This window comes from Nannobrachium achirus (genome assembly GCF_963921795.1).
Source record: "Nannobrachium achirus genome assembly, chromosome: 6".
Lineage (NCBI taxonomy): Eukaryota > Metazoa > Chordata > Actinopteri > Myctophiformes > Myctophidae > Nannobrachium > Nannobrachium achirus.
In genome coordinates, this window is record NC_137815.1 from 18776173 (window position 1) to 18802450 (window position 26278).

At 42.7% G+C, this 26278-nt stretch overlaps 1 protein-coding gene across 2 annotated transcripts in view; it reads left to right on the forward strand.

Moving 5' to 3' along the window:
- LOC308287451 (inositol 1,4,5-trisphosphate-gated calcium channel ITPR1-like) overlaps positions 1 to 26278 on the forward strand; it is a 190134-nt gene that overhangs the window by 23361 nt on the left and 140495 nt on the right. For both annotated transcript variants that reach the window (XM_080728624.1, XM_080728623.1), the window contains exons 4-6: positions 14896 to 15011; positions 17830 to 17916; positions 25602 to 25760. In XM_080728624.1, coding sequence (XP_080584750.1) covers positions 14896 to 15011; positions 17830 to 17916; positions 25602 to 25760 — 362 coding nt within the window. The remainder of the gene's footprint in view (positions 1 to 14895; positions 15012 to 17829; positions 17917 to 25601; positions 25761 to 26278) is intronic.

The following is a 26278-nucleotide window of genomic DNA, read 5'->3' on the forward strand; positions in this document are numbered from 1 at the left end:
GAGGGTGGTGTCCAGCTTCATATGACATCATAATATAAAACATGTGGGTCAATCAAATATAATTATTAATTAATATTACAACGTGGTTTTTCACGAGGCAATGTCCATGATTAAACTTACAGCTGTGTCCACGTATAACCATCAGCATGCCTTGCACTGGTTGCCGTGCTAAAAGGTTAAACCTCTCATATACTGTAGCTTCATTGCGCATATTTGCAGTCCGTAAGAGTTAACTTCTCACTAGCAAGCTGTGTGTTCATTTCTCTCTCTTTTTCTCTTGCTCTCTCTGCCGCGGTGCTGTCTCTATCTGTGTGTGTGTGTGTGTGTATGTGTGTGTGTGTGTGTGTGTGTGTGGGCATTCCACCTCCCGTCTGTCTGTCTGTCTGTTGTGTGAGAAATTAAACTCATTCATTCATATAATACAAATGGTTACAGACAGTACAAGTAGCCTAGCCTACTGCTGCTTATAGAATGCTATTGCATAGGTTAGGCTCATTTGTAGGTATTAGAGCGACCTCCGTATGTTCACCGATTCATAAAAATAAAGGAAAACAGACAAACGGACATTCTGTAGGTTTGATCCATGTCTGTGATCTAAGAAAACTGAGAATACCAGAAAATAATAATAATTTGACATTATGGAAGATGCCGTTGGCGGTTGGTTCTGTAAATTGGATGATATAATTGATGCGGTTGGATAATGGGCGGTTGATGAATTTTGCGGGTGGATTTGCATGATGCTCAAAGCCTATCTGTACAGCGTGTCTCTCCCCCCATTTCCTGTCAGTTCACTGTCCTATTTCTTTTCAAATCTTTTTTATTTAATTTTCATATAGAAATAGCCCAGAGGTGGGTAGACAATCTCAATAAATACATCATCGCATGTGGACATCTAAGTACATCATTATGAGAGTGAACAAAACCCATCCACTGTCCTATTAATAAAGGCATAAAGCCCCCAGTTCTACTAATGCCTCAGTCCCTGCAAGCCAAATGACGTCATGATGTGTCTCAGTAAACTATAGGATCATAGAATGCAGAGAGACACCTTAGCGTCTCAGTAAACTATAGGATCATAGAATGCAGAGAGACAGCGTAGCGTCTCAGTAAACTATAGGATCATAGAATGCAGAGAGACACCTTAGCGTCTCAGTAAACTATAGGATCATAGAATGCAGAGAGACAGCGTAGCGTCTCAGTAAACTATAGGATCATAGAATGCAGAGAGACAGCGTAGCGTCTCAGTAAACTATAAGATCATAGAATGCAGAGAGACAGCGCAGCGTCTCAGTACACTATAGGATCATAGAACGCAGATAGACAGCGCAGCGTCTCAGTAAACTATAGGATCATAGAACGCAGAGAGACAGCGTAGCGTCTCAGTAAACTATAGGATCATAGAACGCAGAGAGACAGCGTAGCGTCTCAGTAAACTATAGGATCATAGAACGCAGAGAGACAGCGTAGCGTCTCAGTAAACTATAGGATCATAGAACGCAGAGAGACAGCGTAGCGTCTCAGTAAACTATAGGATCATAGAACGCAGAGAGACAGCGTAGCGTCTCAGTAAACTATAGGATCATAGAACGCAGAGAGACAGCGTAGCGTCTCAGTAAACTATAGGATCATAGAATGCAGAGAGACAGCGTACGAGACAGCGTAGCGTCTCAGTAAACTATAGGATCATAGAACGCAGAGAGACAGCGTAGCGTCTCAGTAAACTATAAGATCATAGAACGCAGAGAGACAGCGTAGCGTCTCAGTAAACTATAGGATCATAGAATGCAGAGAGACAGCGTAGCGTCTCAGTAAACTAGAGGATCATAGAATGCAGAAAGTGTGAGGACTTCTGATTCAGAAGTCATTTCTAGATCCAGCCTCAGGTTTTAATAGTGAAACAACCCTTCAGGGTTTTGGATGTGAATTGCATTAGATTTAAACTCTGCTTTAAATCCATTATCGTGACAATGATGTCCCGGGTCACAGCTGCCTTGGAAAGGGTCCAGTGTGCGTCATGATGATCAGTGTTGCCATGTCTGCTTAAGGGACTTAAAGCTGCTTTTTCTGTCAAGTTGCTTGTAAATATGAATAGTTGCAGAGTGTGTATTTTTGGGCTTCTTTCCAAAAGCGTTGTTGCTTATTTGGGGCTTGGCTTCCTGATTTTGTTTTAACCAGTGGTTCTCCTTTTTTCAAATCAAGGACCCCCAAAGTAATATGTATTTGTCCAAGGACCCCCATCTGAAAATATTTTGGAAATGGCAGATCTATGCAAGCTTGTAGATCGTCTATTTCAGATCTATGCAAGCTTGTAGATCGTCTATTTTCCAATAGCTGATGTGTATACATTTTTTTTTCTTTTTTTTTTTTAGAACTTTGATTATATTGTGTTTTTCTCTAGATAGATATCCATTTGCACTTGTTATATTGCTGTTGATGTACTGACATATTATCTTGTGATGTTTTTGTAACTGCTTATTGTAAGTCGCTTTGGATTAAAAGCGTCTGCTAAATGCCTAAACCGTAAACTGTAAACTACATGTTATGATGTGTAGGTTTACAGTTCTCATGGCCTGTTATATAGTGGCTTCTTTGGGGGCTTGTTTTTATCGACCTGGCAACCCTGCAGTGGTCAGTCAGTCGGTCAGTGCTGTTATTGGCGCACACGCACACACACACACACACACACACACACACACACACACACACACACACACACACACACACACACACACGGACACACGCACACTCACATGCACACACGCGCACACGGACACACGCACACTCACACACACACATGCGCACACGGACACGGACTCACACGCACATACAGGGCAGGGGTCTTCAACGTTTTCAGGCCAAGGACCCCTTAGTTGAGAGAGAGATGAAGCAGGGACCCCCACAACCTGTTCATAGATTCCATAGTTTCATTGTTTGACAGCACAATCATCAGTGTATTTTTGGATTCATGTCAATGTGTGTTTTCAGATATTTAACCACTTGTACCGTCAATACTTAATAAACTTGATCTTTCACTCTGTACTTAGTCTGCTCTTTTCCCCCTCTACACCAAAACTCTTTGCCGAAAATAGCCGATCTACAAGCTCACAACGCCTTGTAGTAGCTTGTAGATCTGCTATTTTTGGCTACAGTTATCAGAATATGGACACTAGGGTTCAAGTGGTTGATATAAAAAGGATTGGAATATTTGGAGGACCCCCTGTAGTAACTCTGAGGACCCCCTAGGGGGCCCAGACCCCCTGTTGAAGACCCCTGCAGTAGGGCTTATAAAACAGTACAGTATGAAACCAAAACAACAACACAGTCCCTGGTGTCGGCTGGACCTCCATAAACAGGATGAGTGATTCTACAATCTGTTTATTTTTGTTTGCTTTGGGTAACTTTTTTCTCCTTTCTCTCTGTAAGCATTCTGGGTGAGCTTCAGAGGTTCTGTCATTCTGGGGGGGCAGCAGTGGCTCAGGGGTAGAGTGGCCGTCTTAGAACAAAGAGGGTGCCCAAAGGGTTCCCAGTTCGATCCCGGGCTCCCCCAGAGTTAGTGTGGAAGAGTCCTTGAGCAAGACTCTGAACCCCTAACTGCTCCTGATGAGCAGGTTGGTGCCTTGTATGATCTGTATCTGTCTGTCTGCGTCCATTTTATGCCCATATATGGAGATCTCTGCAGACACAGTGCCGGTTCTGGAAAACCCTAATGTCAGACATCAGCTCCGCATACAAAGATTCCGAACCATTCGTGCCGGTTCCGCAAAACCACGTATCGGTTCTGGTCGAGGCCTGGCACTGCACTCAGATTCAGATTCAGATTTCTTTATTAACCATTGTGTAATTAATACACATAGGAATTTGCTTTGGCATACTACATTTTTGCATTCAAATCGACCGCCTTCCTTGAAGAGCAGATTCACAGACACCGCGGCAGGGAACGCGCGTGCCGAATCTGAAGCTGGTGGGACGAACGGTTCTCGAGATACCCGGATTACATACACACAGACACGCACGCACGCTCACAAAGACTTCTTATCGGGATAAGCACTTAATGTGGATTCATTAGAATCCAGAAAAGTTATAGACCATATGAAACTGAGGATTTCTGTAATAATGAAATCCCTGCCTTTTAGAGAAGACCCTCTCCCTCACCTCTGTCACATGGGGCATGGGGGGGGGGTGTACGTTGTCACTACTGAGGTATGCTCACCATTTCCTCCAAATGTAAGCACCCTGTAGAACCCCCACCCCCCCCTGCGCACGCACGCACGCACGCACGCACGCACGCACGCACGCACACACACACACACACACACACACACACACACACACACACACACACACACACACACACACACACACACATTGATTGATTGATTGAAGAATTTATTAGAAGTTTGCAATAGAAAAAAGTACAGTTTCATGACAGTACAAATCACTGGTACAAGGTCAACTAAAAGGAGATCCTAGAAAGCCGAGGCTTATTTCCACAGGAACCACACTTTAAGTATCTCATATAACATTGAAAGACAGACGGATAGAAACATAGTACTTTATCTAGGATAATATCAGTTTCAAAAGCATAACATCAAAACACACACCCACACACCCACACACACCCACACCATCCATGAGTTACAGACCTGTAAGGTCCATTTGGTTCCATTTGTACACTCAGAGTTACAGACCTATCAATATCTTTTTCAATATCTTGCAAAAGGGATGTGTGTATAGCAACCCTGCCTGTGGGGAGAGAGGGGCGACAGGTCTCACAGGAAAACAAGCTGACACAGACTCCATTCAGAGTTTCTCAAACAGCGGGCGGGGCACATTTCTGGGTCATGATGCAACATTGTTTATTCCTTTATATAAATATTCCTTCTTTTTATATACTCTACCTCTCTCTCTCTCTCTCTCTCTCTCTCTCTCTCTCTCTCTCTCTCTCTATTCAATGACATTTTAGGAAAATAAAACAGAAACAGTGAAAACAGGGATCGGCTCAGACCTCCCAGGAGAATAGGGCAGGGAGAGCAGGCCTTTCTCTCTCTGTGTGTGTGTGTGTGTGTGTGTGTGTGTGTGTGTGTGTGTGTGTGTGTGTGTGTGTGTGTGTGTGTGTGTGTGTGTGTGTGTGTGTGTGTGTGTGTGTGTGTGTGTGTGTGTGTGTGTGTGTGTGTGTGTGTGTGTGTGTGTGTGTGTGTGTGCGCGTGCGTTGCACGTGCGTGCGTGACTGCTAGTCCTTCATCTCTGAGTGCTGTTTGAAGTAGACATCAGATGCTCTGTGTCACATGATCACTGTGCTTTAATGACAGAGTGTGGTTGCATGTTTAAAGGACAACTTTGTTTTTTTACAACAAGGGTTCATATTTTATATTGTAATTAGAGAAAAGAAAAGATGAGTGTTAAAATGTTTTCATTTACTGCTTTCTATCGTTTTAGTGATTCTAACAATTTTGATTTGCGTACTTAAATATGTATTTTTAGACACAATAAGCCCATTCCCAAGATGCACCGCAATCTTTCATGGGCAGATGTGAGTTATGGGGGCTGATGTAAATAGTAACAAAGAAACTGCCGGCTTATTGTGTCTAAAAAGACATATTTAGCCACTTGTACGCATGCCCCCACCCACTGAAATCAAAATACTAAAATCGCTAAAACGATAGAAAGCAGTAAATGAAAAGATTTTAACACTCATCTCTAAAGTTGTCCTTTAATGCAGATGTAATGCCCAGGATTGGAACCCGGGTCTCCCACGTGAAAGTCCAATATCTTTCACGTGGGAGACCCGGGTTAGAATCCTCGGCATCCACCATGAGGCTGATTATTGTAACGTTATATTACTCCAAAAATGTTATCCAAACAAGTGGTATGTCTCCAACTTCAATCATTAGAAGGTTGCATAGGAAAAGGTACAGTTTCATGACAGTACAAATCACTGGTACAAGGTCAACTAAAAGGAGATCCTAATAAGCTTTTTGGCTTATTTACACAGGAACCACTTTATGTATCTCATATAACATTGAATTGAACACAGTGCTTTATGTATCTCATATAACATTGAATAGAACACAGTGCTTTATGTATCTCATATATAACATTGAATAGAACACAGTGCTTTATGTATCTCATATAACATTGAATAGAACACAGTACTTTATGTATCTCATATAACATTGCATAGAACACAGTGCTTTATGTATCTCATATAACATTGAATAGAACACATTACTTTATGTATCTCATATAACATTGAATGACAGACAGATATGCAGAGGATAACATCAGTTACCAAAGCAGAAAAAGGGGGAAAAAATAACTAACACTGTATCGCTAGAATTCCAATTGGATTGTGAAGTGTGAGTGTTTGAACAGACAGAGTAGAGTTCACTGCTGTGAAGAATAATGGAGATCCGTTAATAAACACTAAACCAGGGGTCTTCAACGTTTTCAGGCCAGGGACCCCTTAGCTGAGAGAGAGATGAAGCAGGCAGGCACCCCTTAGCTGAGAGAGAGATGAAGCAGGGACCCCTTAGCTGAGAGAGAGATGAAGCAGGCACCCCTTAGCTGAGAGAGAGATGAAGCAGGCACCCCTTAGTTGAGAGAGAGAGATGAAGCAGGGACCCTTTAGCTGAGAGAGAGATGAAGCAGGGACCCCTACAACCTTCTCAAATGTTCCACATAGTTTCATCGTTTGACAGCACAATCATCAGGGTATTTTGGATTCATGTCAATTTGTGTTTTCAGATATTGAACCACTTGAACCGTCACTACTACTCTCCCCTCTACACCAAACCTCTTTTCCAAAAATAGCCAATCTATAAGCTCTCAACGCCTTGCAGCGCGAGGCGTTGTGAGCTTGTAGATCTGCTATTTTTGGCCAAAGTTCTCAGAATCTGTTTAAGAATCTGGCTAAAGGAGATTTTCTTTTTTTTCCTTTCTATCACACTAAGATTTGGAGGACCCCCTGTAGTAACTCTGAGGACCCCCTAGGGGTTCCGGACCCCCTGTTGAAGACCCTTGCACTAAACAACACATTGCCAGTCCACTCAACTCCAGTCCACTCCAGTCAAGTCCAGTCCAGGATCTGTAGTGATGACTCGTCACCTACAGCTGTGCGTTTGACACAAAGGACTGGCCTTCAACGCAGGCTGTGCACCTGTCAGTGTGTGTGCGTGTGTGTGTGTGTGTGTGTGTGTGTGTGTGTGTGTGTGTGTGTGTGTGTGTGTGTGTGTGCGCGTGTGTGTGTGTGTGTGTGTGTGTGTGACGTGTGTGTGTGGTGTAAGGCTGCACTCACACTGGAACGCACTAAGTTGAGTGAGAGTTGTGTGGGGGAGGCGGGGGGCAGAGACAGCACAATGCATTCCGGATGGAAGTCTAGTGGTTTGAAGTCTAGTGCGTGTTGTGTGCTTGTTGGATGGTGCTCTGTGCAACCACAGGACTCTCACTAGACTTCAAACCACTAGACTTCCATCCGGAATGCATTGTGCTGTCTCTGCCCCCCACCTCCCCCACACAACTCTCACTCAACGTAGTGCCTGACTGTCTGTGGGAAGCCTAAGACCAAAAGGAACATTGTAAGGTTGCCCTAAAAAAAAAACTGTCAAGATGGTCTTTGAGGGTTTTTTTATTTCTCCATAACTCACTTCAGTGCAGGTTCACAGGGATATCAGGAAGCCAACATAATACTGGTAAAAATACAACAAATAGAGTCATTGGAAACTAAATAAATACTTAGGCAAACTAACAAAAACAAGCCTGTAGCCCTCCCTCAGGGATGTTGCCCCCAACTAACCAACCTGTAACAATACTTTCATATACATAAAATAACCCATTGCATAAAAGTAACCTATACATACTTGGGTTAAGGTTCCTTTTCCGAAACACGGCCCCCACAAAATTGTGAGTGACGACTCATCACTAATAGTTTTATGGGGGCCGTTTTTAGCCCAATGAATGTTTTTTGTGCAAAACAAATGCTTGCAATGGGTTCAGAATCATGAAAAACCCCTGGGTTGACCCCTCACATGCTAGCATATTTATTTTTTGTATTATTTTACTCTATGGTAAAGTCTATGAGAGCCCAACTTTGATTGGCTCCCACAAGTTTCCCAAGACAAATCTGTGATGTCCCTATAGCCAAAAATGTCCCATATGGCATGTTCTAAGAACTTCTAACTGTGTACCAAATTTCATGCTTCTATCATAAAGTGCACGATTCATCAAAATACTGCCCGAAACGCCCATACTAAACCCCCCAGCAGTGCAAAGAGACCACACCCCTTATTACCGCCACCCAATCATTCAATAAACAGGCAAACATTGAAATGCATTGGATTGTAGTTACAGTAGGTGTGTGTGCATGGTCCTCACTCATTGTTTGTATCTAGGTCACAGGCTGCCCTGTGACAGACATGAAATATAAACTAGTAAGAACATTACGTTTTTTGTTTAGTTTTTGGTCTGACAAGGACATCTCAGTTACAGCTGGTTTGAGGGTCAAAAGGAGGTTTATTCAGACCAGCTTTTTAAAGATGTTCTCTGTCTTTTCTGCCTTTATTGATGGAGATGAAGACATGGGGGAGAGAGATGGGAGTGACAGCAGGCTGTCTGGATCGGGACTCGAACCCGCAACACGCTACCAGAAGCACTTTAAAAAAAAAATCATTGGTTCAATATTTGTACACACACGCGCGCACGCACGCACACACGCACGCACGCACGCACGCACGCACGCACGCACGCACGCACGCACGCACACACACACACACACACTTTCTGTTCATTTATAAGAAGAATATGGAGTTGAAACATAGCGATCGCTGGTTCCTCCTTCCTCCTTAAAACTCAACTTGTTCAATTCCATGAACCGTGTGTGTGTGTGTATGTATGTGTGTGTACATTCCTCCATGCATGACTCCTCTTTCACCCCAGCTAGTTTATGTTCTATCAACACTCACCACACACACACACACACACACACACACACACACACACACACACACACACACACACACACACACACACACACACACACACACACACTCATTTGCAACGTTGAACGGGAGAACAGATAAGAGTTCTCTGTGTCTCTCTCTCTCTCTCTCTCTCTCTCTGTCCAGTTCTATTTCCTCTTTATATTTTATCCTCTTCTCTGGGCCAGAATAACATAAACAATGTGTGGGGGAGGGGAGGATAGAGGGATGACTGAAATAGAGTGGGGGGAGGGAGGGAGAGAGAGAGAGATATTTTGAAATAAAATGTTGTCAACCAATCATCAAGGACGATGATACACGAAAGAAGAAGTACTTATAATGTGATGTTGATACTTTTACTTAAATCACACAACCTCTCTCACTCACTCACTCTCTCTCTCATTCTCATTCTCTCTCTCTCTCCCCCCCCTTCTAAGCAGCCACAGTAACATGACCAAATAAGGGCAGCAGAGAGAAAGAGAGAGAGAGGAGGAGAGTGGGAGGGCAGAGGATGAGAGAGAGAGAGAGAGAGAGAGAGTGAGAGAGAGAGAGATAATACCTTTATTAACTCATTGCCCGATTAATAACCGCAGTAACCAAACACGTATACAGACATCAAATTACCTTCATTAAAAAGAGAGAACAAACTGCCCCCCCCCACCCCAGCGTACCCAGAGCCCCTCCCTCAGTCTGAAACCCTCCAGATTGTCCACTGTCTGGTAGTTCCCATGTTCAACCCTAAGGCGGGACACCACCAGTCCTTGTACTGCTGGGGGGGAGAGAGAGAGAGAGAGAGAGAGAGAGAGAGAGAGAGATGGGGGGGGGGGGGGGGGGTGGGGGGGGGGGGGGGGGGGGGGGGCGGGGGAGAAAGACTGCAGCCTGCAAACCCATCTAAACAAATATGATGGACTAAAGATTCAAGTTTAAAATGTATAATTTGACCCCCATCCCCTGATCGGTCATGGACACGCACACGCATTCTCTGCTTCAGTGAAAAAATAAAGAAGGAAAAAAAATGCACTGTTTTAGCGAGACACGTACAGTAGCGAGCCGAGGTCCGCCCATAAGTCCAACATCTCATTAGTCCTACATTGTTTAGGTCTAGGGTTATTAACACATAAGCCACCATTTACGCTAAAACATGTTTTTTTTAATATATATCACTGCACTCTGAACTATAGGGTGCCATACATAGACTGTATAAAAGATATGGACAAAGCGAAGCCATTGGTTTCTATGCAGCGCAAATGACACAATATGGGTCCTTGGCATGGGTGTCGCCATCATAGATTGTAAAGGCACCAGAGGATGCTATTGGCTGCCAACGGTCACGCGCAACCGCAGAGACATGGGAGAATGTGGTCGGAGCCTCCCGAAATACAGCGTTGACGAAGAAGAACACAGCCGGCTGATATTAGTTTAGTTGGCCACGCCCCCCGCAACTGTATCATCAATTTTAACATAAATGGGACCTTATTTTCACAAAACGCATATAATCGTGATTGAAAGACAATTTTTAACTAGCGATAGGAACCATAAAGTATTTATGAAAATGTTAATTAAGGTTAGAAAACAAAAGGGGAAAATGAATCGGGTCCAATGGAGAACAATTCTTGTTGCGATCGGCCGGGGGGGAAACAACGCAACTAGCGGCCAATCATAGGGAGTTTTAGTTCCGTATTGGAGTCATTTTAAATCGGCGGAACTATGCCCCTGGTGCCATAACAGTAACACCAGTCCAGGTTGCTTTATGCATTTGCATAAAGCAAGTATTTGTTTACTCCCATCTTGATATCTTGATATGAGTATTAATATCTGTTTAAGGTCGATTTAGAACAGATACAAAATATGCTATTAATTTGTGATTAATCATGATTAACTATGGAGAATCATGCGAATAATCAGATTAAATATTTTAATCGATCCCCAGCCCTAATGTTTAGATACAAAAACCTGCACAAACCACTTTTTTCTTTTTTTATGTGTGACAAAACATTTTATTTTTGGATACCTTTACTTTGGTTCTGTAAGCATATTTTCATACCAATAATGGTCGAGTAACATTTTCAACACGTTTACTTTGAACAGTTCCCTTTAAATGAGTACTTTTATAAGGTGGTGTTGATACTTTTACTTAAATCAATCAGAGTACAACCTCTCTCTCATTCTCTCTCTCTCAGGGAGACTCAGAAATGAATTCATGTCTGGTGGAAATGGTGTTAAGAAGCACTACTGTCTGTCAGGGTGGCTCACAGTTCATCAGAACACAAACATGCAAATCACAGCCAACGGTTTCTCTCTCTGTGTGTGTGTGTGTGTGTGTGTGTGTGTGTGTGTGTGTGTGTGTGTGTGTGTGTGTGTGTGTGTGTGTGTGTGTGTGTGTGTGTGTGTGTGTGTGTGTGTGTGTGTGTGTGTGTGTGTGTGTGTGTGTGTGTGTGTGTGTGTGTGTGTGTGTCTCTACTTCCCGTTCTGTTTAGGGAAATGAACCTCAGCTACAAGCTTCCCTTTTCACCCTGGACTGATCACATGGTGCCTTAAGTCAGTGGTGCTAAACCTTTTCAGGCTGCGACCCCCCAAAATAATCATATTTTAACTGGGGATCCCCACACCCTGACGAGCACTAAGAGTTGAGGCATTACATTTTGTATAAGACGGTAATCTGCTATTTTCACAATACGAAAGAAATTGCCTCTAATATTTGACAATTTGGCCAATGTTTAATTTTGTCACTTTAAAAATGTGCAGATACCCTCTATACCAGCGCTACTCAACCCGCGGCCCGCGGGCCGCATGCGGCCCTTTCCGCATGTCTGTGCGGCCAGTCATGATCTAATAAAAATATATTTTTTCTATCGAGTGAACGCAGCATTTCTCAGTGTGTATCGGTACAAATTGACAGCTGAAATCATGATGTATCGTTCGCTGAGTGTCTGGATCGGTAAACTCCACAGCTGTATCGTTTTTTTCATGTAGTATTTCATTCTATCCTATGTTTCCGAGGCACATTGAATGCACCATCTCAGCCCCCTCCCCAAAAGCCAATCTTTAACGCGCGTCGCCACAGCACTCGGACATTCATTCTGCAGGCAGGCAGACGGTGCAGAAGTGCACACAGACAAACTAGCTATGCAGAAGCAGTACAGTAATTAGCGTTATAATAACATCCATGATTGTCCACTGCGCTGATTGTTGTCACAGAGTAGCACAGCTGAGTGATATTATAATCAACGGCCGTTTCTTGGCAAATCTCCGACAGTATTGATTCATTGAGATCATTTTGTTAAAGAAAGCTTCTGCGCTATATCTGCACACACAAAACAACAATGTTGCTGGGTGTTGTAGTGTTGTGCTTGCGTTTAAAAAAAAGTATTTTTCACTGTTTTACTTTCCTGTTGAGTGTTGATGCAATGGTGCAACTCTCTCTTTCTCTGCTGCTGTTCTGTTCTGGAAAGAAGCCTAATGTATACTTCGCAGTACAAGGTGTCGCACCTTAAATAGGAGACCTACAAGCTCACAACCGCTCACAACGCGTCGTGGATGCGACGCGCTGTGAGCTTGTAGGTCTATGTTTTAAAACATTTTTGGCTAAAATGGCATAATCTTGGATATTATTATAATATAATAAACCAGGGAGTTGTTTTTCAGCTCAAGGACCCATTAGCTGAGAGAGAGATAAAGCAGGGACCCTCACTGTAGGCTAGGTATTATAGCCTACTGTAGGCTATTATATAAAACTGTATCACACAAATATTTGGCAGCCCCCCCCTGTAATAACCTGAGGATTGGGGTCCCTAACCCCCAGTTGAAGACATATGTACTAATAATGATATAGGCCTACTATATGATTAGTAATCAAACAATTCTACAATAGCAGCAGTTGGGTTGTTAGACCCAAAATGTGTCTGTTTTCTGTGTGTTTCCTTAATTATTAGACAAATTATTAGACAAAATCATTGTAAACGTCCAAAATGGGACCGTCATTTTTAGCTTGCGGCCCTTTGACTTTTGGCATTTTGCTGAGTGGCCCCTGAGCCATCTTAAGTTGAGTAGCCCTGCTCTATACACTTAAACTTTATGTTGGTTGGTTTACTGTTGAGTGAGAAAACAATGTTGCACGTTAAGTTAATCATCTGGGGACCCGACCCACAGGTTGAGAACCACTGTCTTATGTAACCCTGAACGGTACCGTACTCTGACCATTGGTTCTATTTACACCCTGATTGATCCTCTATGACCATTGGTTCTATTTACACCCTGATTGATCCTCTATGACCATTGGTTCTAATTTCACCCTGACAAAACAGAAAAAAAGAAGATATGTTTACAATAGAAGGGTAAGGATAGGCTAGGCTTATTTTTCGAGCGGCTGCCGCCTGTAAGATCTTTTAAAAATGTTAGGGATTGGCACTCAACAGCATCACAGTAGTCCGGCTGCCCCTGAGGTGGGGTATGAAATTTGGTATATATTTTTTTATTGGCCTAAACTATTGTCTATATATACATACAGTCATGAATCCACCTACTTACCGCCTGTCAGCATTGAGCAATTTCTTTTATAGGGGTAAAAGTTTGGGGCCCATTCACTTACTACACTATACTGTACTATAAGGGGGAAAAATACCCCCCATAAAATATGCTTTAAGTAGCATGTGAGGGGTCAAACTAGTGGTTTTTAATGATTCTGAATCCATTGCAAGCATTTGTTCGGCATGAAAAACATTCCTTGGGCTAAACACGTCATGACAAAACATCTTGATTCAAGCCATGAGTCTTGAAAGAGGCATGAAACCATGTGACTTCCATAGAGAATTAATTGGACAACACCCTCCCCCCCTCATTCTCAAAGGACAAGGAGAGGGATTCGATCCCGTTCGATCCCGGGCTCCCCCAGAGTTAGTGTGGAAGAGTCCTTGAGCAAGACTCTGAACCCCTAACTGCTCCTGATGAGCAGGTTGGTGCCTTGCATGGTGTCCTCCGCCATCGCTGTATGAATGGGGGAAATCTCGCTTTTGCGAACGCCCATCATTTCGACCAGAGAGTTAGCGACTCACTCCACGGAGGTTAAGGTTAGGGTGAGGGTTAGAGTCGGGTGTCGAAAAGATGACATGTATGTAGTAACAGCGACACGCTCCCATATGAATGTGTGTGTGAATGGGTGAATTTAAGGCACAACAATTGTAAATCATCTTGGATAAAGGCACATTTAATAGATTCAATTTTAATGGCAGATCTACAAGCTTGAAACGTGTCTCTTCGTGTGGCGTTTCGAGCTTGTAGATCTGCTACTTGTGATGCTTTCATGTGATGCTGTAGTGACCAAGTAGCTAGAGATAATTTACGGAAAGAATACAAAAAGTTGGAATGTGGAGATGTTTCAACAACGATGCGGTCGGTGTCTTTCTGTTGAACACAATAAAGACTGATTATTAATTACTATGATTACTGTGCTGTTGTGTTTGTTTGTTTTACAGACTCTCTTCAGACTGTGTCCTATGAAACATATGAATTATTATAAGTATTATAATGTGTTTACAGACTGTCTCTTCAGACTGTGTCCTATGAAACATATGAATTATTATAATTATTATATTTATAATTATATTTCAGACTGTCTCTTCAGACTGTGTCCTATGAAACATATTCATTATTATAATTATTATGTTTCAGACTGTTCAGACTGTGTCCTATGAAACATATTATTATAATTATTATATTTCAGACTGTCTCTTCAGACTGTGTCCTATGAAACATATTAATTATTATAATTATTATATTTATAATTATATTTCAGACTGTCTCTTCAGACTGTGTCCTATGAAACATATTAATTATTATAATTATTATATTTATAATTATATTTCAGACTGTCTCTTCAGACTGTGTCCTATGAAACATATTAATTATTATAATTATTATATTTCAGACTGCCTCTTCAGACTGTGTCCTATGAACCGCTACTCGGCCCAGAAACAGTTCTGGAAAGCAGCCAAACCCGGAGGAAACAGCACTACTGACACCGTCCTGCTCAACAAGCTGCATGTGAGTACCTTTATGGATTTATTGTTATCTTCATTATTTATAATAAATCAATCAAGTTCTCCTCAAAACGTTGTACCAACAGTACAAAGACAGGGCCCCTCCTCCCTCCCCTGCCTCTCCTCCATAGCCTATGTAAAGTGTCCTGAGATAACCTGTTATGATTTGACCAGGGGCATAGTTCCGCCTATTTAAAATGATTCCAATACGGAACTAAAACTTCCTATGGTTGGCCGCTAGTTGCCCTGTTTTCCCCCCCGGCCGATCGCAAAAAGAATTGTTCTCCATTGGACCCCATTCATTTTCCCCTTTAGTTTTCTAACCTTAATTAACATTTTCATAAATACTTTATAGTTCCTATCGCTAGTTAAAAATTGCCTTTCAATCACCATGATATGCGTTTTGTGAAAATACGGTCCCATTTATGTTAAAATTGATGATAAAGTTGCGGGGGGCGTGGCCAACTAAACTGATACCAGCCGGCTGTGTTCTTCTTCGTGTGCTGTATTTCGGGAGGCTCCGACCACATTCTCCCATTTAGCTCTGCGGTTGCACGTGACCGTTGGCAGCCAATAGCATCCTCTGGTGCCTTTACAATCTATGATGGCGACACCCATGCCAAGGACCCAAAATGTGTCATTTGCGCTGCATAGAAACCAATGGCTTCGCTTTGTCCATATCTTTTATACAGTCTATGGATTTGACACTCTAATAAAATTAAATTGAATTGAATTGAACATGGCCACAAGTGCACAAGGTGCAAGTTGTAAATATTATTTCTATTATGATTATTATTTTAAACATAGCGAAGGCAGCTCTAGGTTCACTACTTCTGTGTGACACTCTTGATGAATTAGGGAATTAATTTATTTAAAAGTTGAAATTTATGACGACAACGAAGATCACTTTTAGGTTCATAGGTTGCCCCCTCCTAGAGACAAGAGAAAAACAAGGACAAGACAAAGAAGACCAGACTAAAGGAGTCACAACCCAGAGCAATCAAAGTGTTTTGATACAGAGTCTTTTAATAGACATGTTACCCTCTCTACCCACAATGCAACACCTTTTAAAGTGTCTTCTATCTCCTCAAGCTGAGCTCACACTCATCACATGCCATGTGCTGCATTTCCAAGGAGAGCACAGAAGGAATGTTATAAAGATCTTAGCGTAGTTTTAGGTTAAAAGGCCTCACCGGTGAACCATGAATGTCTGACTGATGACTTTGTCAGTGTTGCTGCTACGCCTTGTCTAACAGTTAAATATTTAAACAGACTGTTTAAGTCCAGTGAAACACATTCATTCATTCATCCATTCATTCATGCATTACTTTGGCCCGCAGAGCGTGCAAATACTGCGTTTGGTGTCATATCTGCTTGTGTTTACGACTGTAGCCAGGCACGTACACAGATAGACATCAAAGGGGGCTTGAGCCCCTGCCCCTTTATCGTCTGTAAAAAGTTTTACTATGGTGAAATAAATGCTAATGCCCTCCTTTCCATGCCATACCTGAAGGCAGCATTCAGGAGAATTGCCTTGTCCAAACTCTCCTGAACTTGAATGCAGCATCTTATGTTGAAAGAATTGCCCTCTCTGTGTAGAAATCCATGCCGTTACGCCACATCTCCAGTATTGCTTTTTTATGCTTAGTTTAGTGTGGTATCAAGTACCGAATATAGACGACCTCCAAACTCACAACGCGTCGCAGCGCGGACGGAGGACGGAGGACGGATCTCCATACATGGAGATCTGTAATTGACATCACGGACAGGAAGGCCCAAAGAAGATATCCATGTGTGTCGTGTTTGCACCGCTCACTTAGCACTGGTGTGATTTTTTAATAGAATAATGGTTGCCAGAAGATAAAGAAAAAAGAAATAAATCAAATTAATTGATTTTGATATTTCAAAAATAGCAGATGTACAAGCTTGCACTCACTAAAGTGATGTGGCGCTGTGAGCTTGTAGATCTGCTATTTTTGGATAGCCTATACATATACATGGATAAAGTGGTTAAAAGGAATGCTGTATTAAATACTTTACCTGGGGACCCCCTGGAAGCCCCATAAGGACCCCTCGGGGTCCCCGGACCACACTTTGAGAACCACCGCCATATTTTATAGTTAGATCTTTGTGCCCATACATGGTTTTACATGCAAGCCCACACTGTTTCGTAGGAACAGTATTTCTAGTTATTATTATTACATATTATTAGTCCATGGGCCATACGAGATGTCGCTCTCCGAAAGGTGGCAAAGGTTACGTAACAAAGGTTACGGTTAAGTAGCATATGAGGGGTCAAACTAGGGGTGTTTCATGATTCTGAATCCACTGCAAGCATTTGTTTTGCACAAAAAACATTCCTTGGGCTAAAAATGGCCCCCTGTGAAACGTGATGACTCATCACTTTTCCTCACTAAACCATAGTTGTTGTGGGGGTGTTTTTAGCCCAAGGAAAGTTTTTCGTGCAAAACACATGCTTGCAATGGATTCAGAATCATGAAAAACCCCTCATAGGCTACTTAAAGCAGATTAATTAAATTTTTGCATTAATTTTTACATTTTTTTCTGTATAGTAAAGTTAATGGGACACCAACTCTAGCGGCTGATAACACCAATTTAGCTGTGTCTCAGAAAGGGTTATCATACCAAAATATAATCTACAGATATAGAGCTTTTCAAAAATGCATGGTAACCTTTGCCACCTTTCGGAGAGCGTCGTCTCGTATGGCCCATGGACTATATTACATTATTACATATAGAGGTACAAATGTCTGTTATGTTGATCCCTCTCCTTTCTTCTTTCCCTGGACTTCATTTCCCAGCATGCAGCTGACCTGGAGAAGAAACAGAATGACTCTGAGAACAGGAAGCTGCTGGGAACCGTCATCCAGTACGGGAATGTCATCCAGGTTATTTTAGTCTTTATTTTAGTCTTTATTCTAGTCTTTATTTTAGTCTGTATTCTTGTCTTTATTTTAGTCTTTATTCTAGTCTTTATTTTAGTCTTTATTCTTGTCTTTATTTTAGTCTTTATTCTAGTCATCATTTTAGTCATTCCATAGACACACTTGTACTTGTACAACTGTATTCTTTGGTAACCCCAAAAGTTTGCCAGGCTCCTCCCACGGTTTTGGCCGCAGACACTCGAGTCATAATTTCAAATCGTCCAGGAATCGTGTGCTTGCATTTTGTTGAGATAATTTAAAAAACCCAAAAATACACTTTTGGTCATTTTATCGTCTACTCAGACTTTTGTTACACCCTTGACAGATTTTAATTAGCTTGATTCAATATTTAGATATTTGATATTCATTTTATCAGACACCCCCCATCCAGGGCCTGCATTTGTAAATGTCTGCTCGTTTTTACATACTTCGGGCGGCCGAGCGTCTAGTCGGCACCCTGGCCAACTCGGGAACAATGTAAATAGGGGATGAATGCCCCGCCCTTTAATGCAAACCCCATTATACCTGTTGTCATAGGATCTGTTTTGACCATCTGTTTGCGTGTGTTTAAAACGCTGCCTTCTCTATCGGCCATTACAAAAGCAATGATGCCCGTGATTGTTATTTTAAAACGGGGGAGAAGCAAAGACCGCCTGCCGCTCCGTGCCGCTCTGCTCTGGGCCGCGTTCCGCATGTTGCATGATGTTTGTGACAAGAAATCCTCGATTCCTCAACACTGGAGCAGCCGTAGCCTCGTACAGCAACTTTCTCCATAATCCACGAGGATATTTATAAATACCTTGTGGCAGTTTATTTTTTATCCCTCCAAAAATATATAGGCTTAACAGAGCATACGAGCAGGGTGCGAGGACTAGAAACTAAAATGACAGTAGCGCTAGACGGTAGTTTCTGCAAGTCAGCTGGCCAGTGGTGTAATGTAACTAATAGTGTTGTAGTCGAGTCCACCTAAAGCGAGTCCAAGTCAAGTCCAAGTCCTAAGGGGTTCGAGTCCGAGTCGAGTCCGAGTCAAGAGCCCCTGGGAGGGGGTCGAGTCCGAGACTAACGGGGGTCGAGACCGAGTCGAGTCCGAGACCAACGGGGGTCGAGACCGAGCCGAGTCTTTTTTTCTTTTTTTTTTTGGTAGGTAGGCTAAATTAATGGCTCGTCTTCAAATTAAAACAATAGGTCTCCCCAAATTACCTTTGGTTGCTGTTGTTTGAGGGAGTTTTAAACTAAATAAATCAGTAGTATAGGCTACTTATTTGCTCAATGTGATTTTGTGACCCAAAATGCAATTGTAAATGTCTGCTCGTTTTTACATACTTCGGGCCGCCGAGCGTCTAGTCGGCGCCCTGGCCAACTCGGGAACAATGTAAATAGGGGATGAATGCCCCGCCCTTTAATGCAAACCCCATTATACCTGTTGTCATAGGATCTGTTTTGACCATCTGTTTGCGTTTGTCCATTTATGCCCATATATGGGGATATCTGTCTGTCTACGTCCATTTTATGTCCATATATGGAGATCCCTGTAGGACCCGTTTTGACCATCTGTTTGCCTGTGTCCATTTATGCCCATATATGGAGTTATCTGTCTGTCTGCGTCCATTTTATGCCCATATATGGAGATCTCTGTAGGACCTGTATTGACCATCTGTTTGCCTGTGTCCATTTATGCTCATATATGGAGGTATCTGTATCTGTCTGTCTGCATCCACTTCATGCCCATATATGGAGATCTCTGTATCTGTTTGTCTGTGTCCCTTTATGCCCATTATGGAGATCTCTGTATCTGTCTGTGCCTCCGACTGTGTTGCAGACACAGTGCTGGTTCCCCATTTAATGCAAACCCCATTATACCTGTCATAGGACCGTTTTGACCATCTGTTTGCCTGTGTCCATTTATGCCCATATATGGAGATATCTGTATCTGTCTTTTTGCGTCCATTTTATGCCCATATATGGAGATCTTTGACTATCTGTTTGCCTGTGTCCATTTATGCTCATATATGGAGATATCCGTATCTGTCTGTCTGGATCCATTTTATGCCCATAAATGGAGATCTATGCAGACACAGTGCCGGTTCCGGAATCATCACGTCTTGTGTTTGGAAGCTGTTTACTACCTTATAGTCTAGTAGCCAAAATGTGAACCCAGACATTTTGAGTACCCTAAAGTTGTATGTTAGAAATGTTGAGTATGGGTCCCTAGCATTTAGAAACTGCCAGATGCTAACTTGCATATGTTGGGCAACATATATAAGGACCACAAGAGGGGCCGTCTATGCCCGTGCATACAGTAGCATTATGCCAGATGGGCATACAGTATGTCCAATAAGCTTGAGCCTCTACTTCCGGGTTTGGTGATCAACTTGATCAACTAAATTCACAGATGAATGAATTGCAACTGTCAGATGTGCAAATCGGTGTCATTGGGAATGATGTCAATGGTTTGTGTTGTGTGACATCAGACCATAGCTTTGGTCAACCTGAATAAGATGTGACGCAATTTCTAAACGTCACATTTAGACTGAGTAACACCGTGAGAAAGTCTTTAAAGTGTGCTGTGAGAATCAGCGGGTAAGGGACATATAGAGACAACTGGATTGTCGGAGAATATATTAGTCTTTCCAACCTGCAAGAGACAAAGGAACGCCTTCCAATTTACAGTCCAAGTAGCAGTAGCGGTGAATACAGGTCCATGAACCAATCTTCCAAGACATAGGACAGGTGTACTGTTAGGATTCTGTCACCCTCCATGAAAACATGAAGAGAAGCCACAACAACCTCTGCTGTCAAATGATGAGCAATGGACAGCTGCCCTCATCTTCCTGTCCGATGATCACCAGCTCTGTAACCGGCCAGCAGCAAGGAGACACAGACAAACCGAGATCTTGTGAGGACTTCAACGCAGCCGGGAGAAGTAAAGAAACATTTGATTACCTACCCAGGAAAGAAGACCTCTTATGTGATAAGAGTTTCATTGAGGTATCGACACAGCGTGTCCAGCATGTCCACACCAAAGAAAAACCTTTCCAGTGTAAACACTGTGACAAGGGTTTCAGTCGGTTAGGTAACCTGAATGCACATCAGCGTGTCCACACTGGAGAAAAACCCTTTGTGTGTAAAGAGTGTGACAAGGGTTTCAGTGCGTTAAGTAACCTGAAGGCACATCAGCGTATTCACACTGGAGAAAAACCCTTTGTGTGTACACAGTGTGACAAGGGTTTCAGTGAGATAGGTCACCTGAAGCTACACCAGTTTGTCCACACTGGAGAAAAACCCTTTGTGTGTAAACAGTGTGACAAGGGTTTCCCTAAGTTAAGTAACCTGACTGTACATCAGCGTATTCACACTGGAGAAAAACCATTTGTGTGTAAACGGTGTGACAAGGCTTTCAGTCAGACAAGTGACCTGAACAAGCACCAGCGTGTCCACACTGGAGAAAAACCCTTTGTGTGTAAAGAGTGTGACAAGAGTTTCAGTCAGACAGGTGACCTGAAGAATCACCAGCGTATCCACACTGGAGAAAAACCCTTTGTGTGTAAACAGTGTGACAAGAGTTTCAGTGTGTTAGGGACTCTGAGGAAGCACCAGCGTATCCACATTGGAGAAAAACCCTTTGTTTGTAAACAGTGTGACAAGAGTTTCAGTGTGTTAAGTACCCTGAAGAATCACCAGCGTGTCCATACCGGGGGAAAAGCCTTTCCAGTGTAAACAGTGTGACAAGGAAAAATATTTAAAAAAATTAACGTTCTCAATAGAAGCAGAAGGTAGTGTCCACTCCACAATGGACGCTAACAACATGAATGAACTGCAAACTGTTCCTGTTCGCTGGTGACAAAGGTTGAGGAAGCTCTCAGCTCAGAAGTCACCAAAATTCGTACTTGGCTTACAGATAACAAACTGTCACTACACCTTGGTAAAACAGAATCCATTCTTTTTTGGACCAGACATTCTCTAAGTGAGATAAATATAAAACCTGTCTACTTTATGTTTATATCACCACTCAATCAATGCAATTTGAGACATTACAGAATCACAGTACGCGAGAAGCCCTAGTATGTTAACTCATTTGCTGCGATGCCCGAGGAGCCCGAAAAAATCCCGCTGTACGGCCCTGCCATGCCCGAGGAACCCGAGAATTTGCTTTTATATAATGTAATGTTTAATTACACTCTTCCCCAGCCCCTGATAAAGTTTGAGCCTTCTGTCATATAGGGAACCCAAAATATCACACATCAAAGTTAGTGTGTCTTGAAAACAAGAGTGTAATAAATGTATAAATCTCAATAAAAGTGTGTAATTCTCCCCATAATCCACAGTGAAGGCACAGTGAAGGCATTTCGCACGCACCGCTGCAGCCTGCTGCGCTCCAGCACAGTGCGTTTTTTTTTTTTCAGACATCCTCATTCCAACATGCAGCCATGCCATTCCCACACCCCCCATTCCAACAAATCCTAGCCCTAACATCTATGGAAGTGTCGCCACAATTAGAAAGTCTGAATGGCAGCATGTCAGAATGGCCCCATGCGAGGCTAGAAGTAGCAACGTAAACAGTTCGGCTCTATCAAAGAGACCGTTCTGCATGAATCAAACAAAATCCCGTGACATTTTCACTTGAAAAGTCATAATCTGCCATGCCTACACAACACACAGCTTCATAACCCCACAAAAATGTTCAAAGTCTCCACAACAAACTATTATGTCCAGATGTTTAGCCAACAACGATGCTAAATCAGGGTTGTCACAAGGGGGGGGAAAGTGGGGCTGAGTTACTAGGGCCCAAGGTGGAAGGCCCTTTGGTATTTTATACTTTTGCTATTGAAAAATAGCAGATCTACAAGCTTGCAACGCGGCACTCGGTGCCTTGCTGTGAGCTTGTATATATCTATTTTTGAAATCCCGCAGTGAATCCTTGTACCCAGGGCCCAGCATTTGGTCCGACACCCTTGGAACAGAGCCTCAGCCTCTCTGAACCAAACAACCCACTACAAACACAGAAAGCCTGGTGAGGCGAGGTTACAAACAACACATCACCTACTCGACAAGATGCAGCGCCGGTCCACTCGACCACCAACCCGATCTTCAAGCCCTGCTCGCGGGAGGGGAGAGAAGGAGAAAATATCCCCCTGCGGAGTCCTCGGTCAGGCGACCATGGAGATGTTGTTCTTGGTGGTCTGAAGAAAAGCAACGCGTCGCGTCCATATATTGCCCTATTACACAATTACACTTATTACTCTAGTACACTTATCTGATAAGTGCCTGACGCCATAAATACAAATATCAACTGAGTTATCCGCTTGAAAATCCGCTCACACAAACTTAAATAACTCCTTTTCATTAGATTTTCAAGCTCGGAAAATCAAAAAACAAGGGTTCTGAAATGGCGATAACTATAGAATGGTACATCGTTTAAGAAAATATATATTTTTGGTGAAACTAGAGCTTGTCCTCTTTCATTTTCATTACTGTATGACATTGTCGTGCAAACACAGAATTTTGGAAAAATGTAAATATAAAAAAAAATCATCTATCTATAAATGCGAGAAGTCTCTGCGTGTCTGCCTGTCTGTCTGTCTGTCTGTAATCCGCGTATCTCGAGAACCGTTCGTCCCACCGGCTTCAGATTCGGCACGCGCGTTCCCCGCCGTGGCGCAGAGTGCAGTGCCGGGCCTCGACCCGACGCGCGGTTTTCCCGAACCGGCGCGAAACGTTCGGAATCTCCTTATGTGGGGCTGATTGTTGACATCAGGCTGTTCCGGAGGAAATCGGCGCAAGCGCTGACTCATTGTGACATCACTTCATAAAAGGCTCTGACATCACAAACGCCACAACCGTTCGTCCCACCGGCACGCGCGTTCTCCATATATGGGCATAAAATGAATGCCCGTATGCGGAGCTGATGTCTGACATCAGAGTTTTCCTCAACCGGTACTGTCTGTGCAGAGATCTTCATATATGGGCATAAGTGGACAAAGACAAACAGATGGTCAAAACGGGTCCTATGACAACAGGTATATTGGGGTTTGCATTAAAGGGTGGGGCATTCATGGGGTTTGCATTAAAGGGTGGGGCATTCATTCCCTATTTCAAATTCGGCACGCGCGTTCCCCACCGCAGCAGGTAGTGAGTGCAGTGCTCGGCCTCGACCCGACCCGATACACGATTTTCTGGAACCAGCACGAAAGGTTCGGATTCTGATGTCTGACATCAGGATTTTCCGGAACTGGCACTGTGTCTGCATAGATCTCCATATATGGGCATAAAATGGATGCAGACAGACAGATACAGATATCTCCATATATGGGCATAAATGGACACAGGCAAACAGATGGTCAAAGATCTCCATATATGGGCATAAAGTGGACGCAGACAGACAGATATCTCCATATATGGGCATAAATGGACACAGGCAAACAGATGGTCAAAACGGGTTCTTTGCATTAAAGGGCGGGGCATTCATTCCCTATTTACATTGTTCCGAGTTGGCCAGGTCGCCGACTAGACGCTGGGCCGCCCCAGCTTCTAGTTATACAAATTGGCAGAAAAGCCATACAGTACAATGTTAAAATGGCAGCAAATGAGTTAATATAGTAACCCGACACTGCACAGATCTACAAGATCAGAACGTAGATCTGCTACTTTCGAAGCGAGACTCGCTGTGCTGTACAGGGAAGTATAACTCGGGCTTATTGGACTGTGGAGCGGCGAATTTTGGGCAGATGATAGGAATATTTTGGCTCATCGCCAAACCCTAATTAATATATACAGGGGTGCGGTAATTACTGCAATATTGTCGGTAATGGGAAGACAAAAACCAAAGTAAAAAATGTCAATACCGACCTAGCCCTACAGGGAAGACATAATTTATAACCACACCTGGGGGTCTATTAGAGTAATGTTAACTCCATAGACACATACAATACATAACCAAAGCTGGGGGTCTATTAGAGTAATGTTAAAGGACCAGGTCACCTCTGGGACAACCAGATCTTATTTTATTGTTGTGTGGGACACGATCAACACAATCCTGAATTTCTTTTGTGTTTAATCTGTATAGATATGTTAGTTGTTATGTTTTTAGATATGTTAGTATTTCAGCATGCTACAACTGGTCATATGATGAATTTTGCATCATATAACCAGTTGTAGCATGCTGAAATCGGCTGAAATACTAAAATATCTAAAAACACAGATTGAACACAAAAAATAACTCAGGATTGTGTTGATCGTGTCCCACACAACAATAAAATAAGATCTGGTTGTCCCAGAGGTGACCTGGTCCTTTAACTCCATTGACACATAAAAAAATACAAAACTATGGCACACCTTTAAGTAAAAACTGTGAGTTCTATGTGAAACTGATAATAATTAAACCATGCCATCATTTGTGCTTCATTTCAGCTGCTGCACTTGAAGAGTAATAAATACTTAATAAGTACTTAATACATACTTAATAAATACTTAATGAATACATTTCAGCTGCTGCACCTGAAGAGTAATAAATACTTATACATACTTAATAAATACTTAATAAATACTTAAATACATTTCAGCTGCTGCACCTGAAGAGTAATAAATACTTAATAAATACATTTCAGCTGCTGCACCTGAAGAGTAATCAATACTTAATAAATACATTTCAGCTGCTGCACCTGAAGAGTAACAAATACCTGACGGTGAACAAGCGTCTTCCGGCGCTGCTGGAGAAGAATGCAATGAGAGTGATGCTGGACACAGCTGGAAACGAAGGATCCTGGTTTTACATCCAACCCTTCTACAAGCTCCGCTCCATCGGAGACAGTGTGAGTCCTGGTTTTTATATCCAACCCTTTTAGAAGCTGAGATCCATCGGAGACAGTGTGAGGATTCTATGGCTCTATAGTCCCAACCAGACCCCTAGAAAGAGAGTTCTGACACTTACATCGACTCCCATTGTAAAAGCGTGGAAAGCGGATGTGACGTCACCATTTAGCGTACTGGAGTCTGGTGATATTCCTGCTGCTCTTCAGCCTCCATTGTAACCGAGGCATTCACTCCTTTTCCCCCTTTTAACACATTCATGGGCCTCTCCAAGTTAATTTAATTCATTTTTAAAGTCAATAAAGTCAATCATTTTAAAGTTAATAAAGTCAATTTCTTTTAGAGCCGATTACGTGAAATAATAATGTTGCCTACCTTGGAGAGGCCTGTGAATGTGTTAAAAGTGGAAAAAGACGTGTTTTAGTCTACTTGCCAGCAAGCGAAAATGCCTTGGTTACAACGGTGGTAGACGGGACTGAAGAGCAGCAGACTGTTGCAGACTGAATGTCACCAGGCTCCA